The sequence below is a fragment of the Calypte anna genome, chromosome 13 (assembly GCF_003957555.1).
Source record: "Calypte anna isolate BGI_N300 chromosome 13, bCalAnn1_v1.p, whole genome shotgun sequence".
Lineage (NCBI taxonomy): Eukaryota > Metazoa > Chordata > Aves > Apodiformes > Trochilidae > Calypte > Calypte anna.
The window spans coordinates 11,924,007-11,930,584 of NC_044259.1; the positions used below are offsets into that span (position 1 = coordinate 11,924,007).

The 6,578-nt window shown below is 49.5% G+C and overlaps 1 protein-coding gene across 2 annotated transcripts; it reads right to left on the minus strand.

The window, feature by feature from the left end:
- Positions 1-1,023: 1,023 nt before the first annotated feature.
- On the minus strand, positions 1,024-5,592 carry ATOX1 (antioxidant 1 copper chaperone). 2 transcript variants are annotated; one of them, XM_030459019.1, is made up of 4 exons: positions 5,487-5,592; positions 4,349-4,424; positions 2,931-3,083; positions 1,024-1,233 (listed from the first exon to the last, which is right to left on the minus strand). In XM_030459019.1, exons 1-3 carry the CDS (start codon positions 5,490-5,492, stop codon positions 2,950-2,952), a joined length of 216 nt encoding a protein of 71 aa, XP_030314879.1. In that variant the 5' UTR covers positions 5,493-5,592; the 3' UTR covers positions 1,024-1,233; positions 2,931-2,949. The 2 variants fall into 2 exon arrangements, with proteins under 2 accessions (XP_030314879.1, XP_030314880.1); XM_030459020.1 differs by having other exon boundaries at positions 2,926-3,083.
- Positions 5,593-6,578: the final 986 nt, after the last annotated feature.

A 6,578-nucleotide genomic window follows, 5' to 3' on the forward strand; every position in this document is an offset into this window, starting at 1 on the left:
GATGGCTGAGTAGAAACCTTTCCCTGTCTGGCTCAGAGATCAGCAGACTTTAAACAAAACAGACAGTTTAGCAGCACAGGGAGAGGGGAGCAGAGCAGCTGGGGCAGTGTAGCTAGCAGAAGCTTCAGCCCAAACATCAAGGACAGGCAGTCTGGCTTAGAGCAAGACAGACTGGGAGATACCCTCTGTGGGCACAACACTTCCAGTCCTGCCTGCCAGTTTGGCAGAGAGCAAGTGCCACAAGGGCTGTTCGCTATGAGACCAGCTGTGCCATCATGTGCCATCCTCCTCTATGCCAAAATGACAGCACATGCCCTCCCCCTGCCCACTGTCCCCAGAGCTGTGCCACTGGATAACCAGCTGCTGGCAGATGCACTGGCAGTGCCCGAGGGGCAGCCAAAATTAATGAATTACAATGAGCAATGGCAAACATTAGCTCAGACCAGCAAGTGGAGGGCTAGGGAAAAGGATTCCCTGACTCACCTGGGCCCCCAGAGGTGTCATGCTGTGCACCTGCATGGTGCAGGCACAAAGCAGAAACAGGTTACAGTTCTGGGCCTTGGCTCTGGAAACTTGCATATGGTGCAGTGTTCTAACAAGCACTGTACTAAACCTAGGCTGAGTCTGTGTTCCTCACTTGCAATTTGGTTGGCCTATGAGCTCAATCATGTTGCTGGGGTCTGGTGACTTCTGTCTCGTGGCCCCATCTAGCTCAAAAAGGCCACTTGGTTATCCTTGACTCGCAGGGGCTGCATGAATCCCTTCTTCCCAGCACTTGCATCCAAAATGGAAAGTTTGTTTTGTCATGGAAAGACATCTGCCAAGATATTCCCTGAATCTAAGTGACACTCAGGCTCAGGTCCTCTGAGACATGTCCTTCAGGCAGAGGTTGCAGTCATCTTCTAAAGAAAGGTGCAGTGTCCTAAGAGACCTGTCTTGCTTCGTGGATTCCCATCCCTAAGATCCTTCCCTTTTACAGAAAACTACTTAAAGCAGTACAAAGACACACATGACACATAGACATGCACTGAAATATAGAAGCAGCACCTCGGTTTACTAGAAAACAGCAAATATCTTCTATATTTCTCCACTTTTAAAGCCCAAGATGCAGCTGTCTCCTGCCAGTCCTCTGCTTTCCAACATCTGGCAGGGTAGTAAAGGTCAAATGACAGAGCAAGTTGGGAGACATGCAAACAGTTAAGCCATGTTTTTGCTGAATTCATGTTTGAGTTCCTGCAAAATAAATAAATAAATAATCATTACACATTCCCAGGAGCACAGGAGATAACGTTATCCAAAGATGCCCTCTGCCGGTCACAAGCCAAAGGAACAGCACCCAACTCGGCTCTATACCATTGATTTGCAGCTACCCTCCCTCCTTTTATAGATGAGCCCCTAAAAATATCCCCTCTGGAAGGAAATGTGCTGCAAAACGTAATTTTAGTGTTTTCTTCCCATAACAGCTGACGTGACTTAGCAACAAACTACTAGCAAGGGTAGTCCAGCTTCTCCTCTGCTTAGTTTTGGATCTGAAGATGCTTGGGTAAGTCAAATAACTTCGGTTACAATTCAATAGGAAAAGAAAAGCATTAAGAGGAATATTCTGCCAGGTTGGCCTGTTAAACTGAGTCCCTAGGTGTGCTGATGTAATATAAGGAAAGTGGTGGGGCCAGGGAAAAAAGGGAAATAACCACAGCATCTGAGACTGGCTTAGCTGTTAACTTTTGCAGGCATTTGAGACATAGTCCACAAGACCCTGAAAGTTGAAAACAAGTCTTGCAGTCAATACTGTGAGCTGGTAACTATTTGAAGCACTAATCAATTCAGAGCATGTTTCTCTCCTTGTTTTAAATAGCAATGTTATTTGATGTTAAACAATATCTAAGAAGTACTGTGAGCTTGTTCAAATTATGCAAACTGCAGATTTTAAATCTGTTAAGTCAGTCTATTAAAACAATGCAGATCTATTGCACACACACATCAGTATCAGCACAAGTTTTTCTTGTATCAGTTTAATTCCTGCTGGTGTCAATCCAGCAGGATTAAATTTAATTTAATGACTGGGAATTAAAACAGCATGAACCTGTTTCAGTGCATCTGTGTTGGGCATTTCTGATGATCAAGATAGACTATTTTAAAACAATGTCATTGGATTAAAACTCTCCACAGACAGAAACAAACTCTTAAGAGAGGTAATACAATAATCTTGGACGCTGAAGAACATTACACACAGAGAGTGGGCAGCTCTCTCCTCTAACCTCATTCTTGTCTACTGAAATTAAACTCTGTCTGCAAAAACATTTCAGTCAGGAAAGTTTTGTATGTGTTTTCAGATTGCTGGGACAAGCAGGTTGTCTTTGGGACAGATGTCCAGTTGATTAGGGGCTGTGTGGACGGGGAGCTATTCTGAAACCAAACATATTAAGTCCATAAGGGTAGCAGGGTGCTGCTCTTTTTCCACCCTCAAGTTTAGTGGAGTATTAACAGCAATATCAACAGAATCAGATGTTGGAGGTTCTTGTGCTGACAACCAAGCCCCTGCATCATGTATCTACAGAGGTCTGTGTGTCCCATCGCCCTCCCTCTCTCTGATTAGTTCATCAATGTCTTTGGGACTCTTTTCATACATAATATGCTCTGGTAAATGTGAGGTTCACCTGAGAATGGCACAGAGGCTGTGTTTTACCTCAGTTTACCTGTGTTTTACACAGTTGGGATCACTCAGGCTTTGCAGAGAAGCTAAGGGGTCTCACACAGAAATGGTGCTGGCTCTATGTGCTGGTTGGTGCTGCTTCCCTGATATGAGGGGTTTGCTGGAGCTGGACCTGCAAGTCTTTCCTACTTTGTGCTTTCCAGGAAGCAGTCTGTTTTATTGGGAGAGCTGGAACAAGCTCAGATCTCCCTCTTCAGCACCCTGGTATATACCTAACCTCCTCACACCAGGCAAGGCTACTGCGCAGACTTCTCCCCAAGATAAGAAGCATTCTTTCCAGTCTTCTTTAGGGTTTCCAAAAGGGTGTTAACGTTGTGCTCTGAGTCAATGCACACCTTCTTGTTGGGCAGGTCGATATCAAACTGGACACCTATGAGGAAAGGAAAAAAAAGTTGCAGAGCTGGAAGCAGCTAAATGGTGTGAGCATGGGGAAAGCTCATCCTCACACCTCTGTTCTCCCCAAAGCCATCAGTCAAATGCATTTATGCCTCCTGTCAGCAAACCCTGATACGACCACCAGCCAACTAAATCAAACTGGTGTCCTGCCAGCAAGGGTATGAAGGAAGCCAGATGTACAGATCTGCATCAGGCACCACAGTTCCTCAGCTGCTTTTAATCTGTTCTCCCCACCTTGGATCAACACAATCACTCATGCAGCAACCAGAATGAGCTGAATGTAAACCAATCACTGTAATCTCCAACCAGCTCAGCCTGTGCTGTGGTTTAGCATGGACAGGCACTAAGGAGGGAGTTAGCACAGGGTCAGGACAGTGGTGGTATGAGCTAAAAGCTGCGAGTAGAATGGAGGTAAAAGACACTTTCCCATGTGGATTTCCCAATGGCTAAGTAGGATAAGCCACTCCCGCTCAGCCCAGTGAAAGGAACTATCCATCCTCTATCCAGACTCAAAACTTTTATGCATGTATCAGCCTTGAGAGCTTTGCCACACCATCACATGAGGCTGATATTGGCCTATTGGCCAGCATGTTGAAGAGTTATGAAGGTGATGACAACCACACACAGAGGAAGTGGGATCACCACAGCCTGGTACAAGGTATGGGAGAAGTTAAAAGGCCTTTACTTTGGTGACTGAAAGCTGTTCTCACTCAATGAGGACCAGGATGCTGGCTGACTGGTCTTCACAATAGGTTAAGTGTGGGTCTGATCCCTCTCTCTTGGTAATTCCAGCACAAAGAAGGCACAGGTTATAATTTTCCAGGTGGTTTTAAAAACAGGCTGTGCCGACAAGCACTAAATGCTCTGCTCAGCAGTTCTTCTCAGTGACTACTGATGACACATCCAGGGAAGCAGCACCAGATACTCCAGGCCTCCTGAGGAGTAACACCAGGCAGAACATTTACCTCCCTCCCTCTAGGAGGGGTCTACCAGTTTGTTCCTCAGAGGGCTGAGGATGAGACCCTGGTGATTCAGAGCCACCTGCAGCCACTGACATTTCTCCAAGGATCATAAGAGTCCTGCTAACAACCTGAGCAGCAGGCTCAGAGCAAAGTGAGGGGTAGAGGTTTCCAGTCAGCCACCTTCAGCTTTCTACAGTGCTGCCCTTGCAAGCTGGAGGATCCCAGGGCAGTGACATCCTGCCCAGTGCTGGCTGTCATATACCCAGCACCAACTCACCTCCCAGCCTGTGCAGGACACGGGTGACAGCATTGGAGCAGCCTTCACAGGTCATGTCCACAAAGAACTCGTGTTTCTGAAAAGAGGCAGATGAAGGATCAAGGAGGGTACAGCTGGCAACATACCATGAGCACTTGTCCATACCATGAACAGTCTCTCTCCACACTTCCCTTCTTCTTTCGGCAGGTAGGTTGGTCAAAACCTTCCCCAACCCAAAGGTCCATACATGCTACTAAGGGATCCTCAGCAAACCCAAGACCTCTCAGTATTCTCCCTGTGGTGTTGAGTTGTCCTTCACAGCATAACCCCAGGAGCCTGCCTGGACCCTGCTCAGAGCAGGGCCACCTTCAGGGGCAGCACAGGTTGCCATCTCTGTCATCAGCCCATAGACTCACTCCATTTGCCCTGGAGAGAGCCCAGGAGCAGCAGGACTCCTCCCTGGAGTTGTGCTGACTTAGTCTGCAAGGTTTTTTGGTGCTTGCCTATCCTGTGTTTACATGGCCTTTGGCCCCAGTGTAATGAACTCACACTAACAAAACTGAAATATAATACATATTAGTGCTGTTTTTTCATCCCTTCACTCTACTGGGGCCCCAGTGTTATCTTCACTTCTTGTGAAGGATACTGGTGACCATACAGGTGTATGTGTGTAACAGTAAACGCCACGCTCAACCTTTGGCACCAGATGGACCCTGTTATTCTCTACTGCACGTGTTTTTTACTTTCATAAAAAAAAACCCAAACAAAAAAACCCCCAAAACCTGTTTTTTGTTACCTGCAACCCATATTTCTTTGTATTCAAACCCCCCCTTGCCCTCCACCGAGAAGCCAAAACCCCCGTGGGCACAAACCACCCTGGAACGGCGGCTCCCGTTGCGATTTTCCAGTGTAATTAACATTTCTTTGATTTTTATTTGACAGATGCCCCGGCTGTGCTGGGGGGCAGCATGCAGGAAGCGGGGCCGGGGCAGGAAGGGTCCCCCGGGCTCCTCCCGCTACCGGACAGCGTCCTCCCTGCCCCAGCCTCACCGCGACCCCCGTCCCCGCACAGACCGATCGCGGCTCTCGGCCGGCCCCGCACAGCGCCTGGATCCGCCGTGGGCCGCCCGCACCCCCCTAGCCCCAGCCCCGCACCCACCGGCATGGCGGAGCTGCGGCGGCTCCCGGGTCTCGGCGCGGCGCGGAGGAAGGGGCGGGCCCGGCCCGGCTCCTGAGCGCCGGCCCCGCACGGCGCCAGCACAGCCCCGGGGAGAGGCCGAAAGAGCCTGCGCAGCCCAGGGACCGTGCAGAACCGCACCGGTCCCGGCCCAGGTCCGCCGGGCTCCTGGGTGCAAAGGCAGAGGCTGGAACGGACTCCCCGGCTCCCCCTCTCCGGGCAGAGCCATTCCGGTCGCCTTCACCTCTAACCCCAGAGCTCCAGAGGGGGTTTGCAAAGGACCCCGGTACCAGGGAAGCTCAGGGAGGGCAGCAAGGTTGCGGCTGCTGCAGAGAGAAGGTTCGGGAGGTGTTGTCTTGTGTTTGCAGTGAGATGAACCGGCCTAGGCCGTGGGACACGGGTGCTTTGGGCTGTTCGTCACACTGATCAAACTGCTTTTGGGGACAGCAATTTAATTATTAGTATCCAGAGGAAGGGCACGAAGATGATGAGAGCTGGAGCACCTCTGCTGTGGAGCCAGGTGGAGAGATGGATGGGGTTATTCAGCTTGGAGAAGGCTCCTTAGAGCACCTGGGGAAGGACTTCCTACAGGGATAGGACAAGGGGAGTGTTTTTAAGCTGTGAGAGAGTAGATTTACATTAGGTATTGGGATGAAATTCTTTCCTGTGAGGATGGTAAGGCACTGGCACAGGTTACCCAGAGGAGCTGTGGCTGCCCCAGCCCTGGAGGTGTTCAAGGCCAGGTTGGATGGGGCTTGGAGCAACTCTGGTGGAAGTTCTCCCTGACCATGGCAGCTTGGTTGGAGCTAGATGATCTTTAAGGCCCTTTCCAACCCCAAACCATTCTCTGAATAGGTGATTTGTTGTAGAAACACAGCCCTGCTTTTCATGGTTTTGCTTCTCCTGTTTTTGCGATACTAAAATGCTGCCACTCCTCTTGTGGAGATACTGGGAGTGTGGCTGGACCAATGCCACCTGGTTAAGATGGAACTCAAGGTGGTGGCAAGGCTGAGGCCGTCAGAAAGCAGAAAATGCCCAAAAGGATTAAGGAGAGAGCAATGGAGAAAGTTTGCC

Bases quoted from the DNA above. Each gene is read 5' to 3' on its own strand.
- ATOX1 (XM_030459019.1), bottom strand. The intron at 3,084-4,348 runs GTGAGTTGGTGC...CTTTCCTCATAG, and splicing joins TGTCCTGCACAGGCTGGGAG to GTGTCCAGTTTGATATCGAC.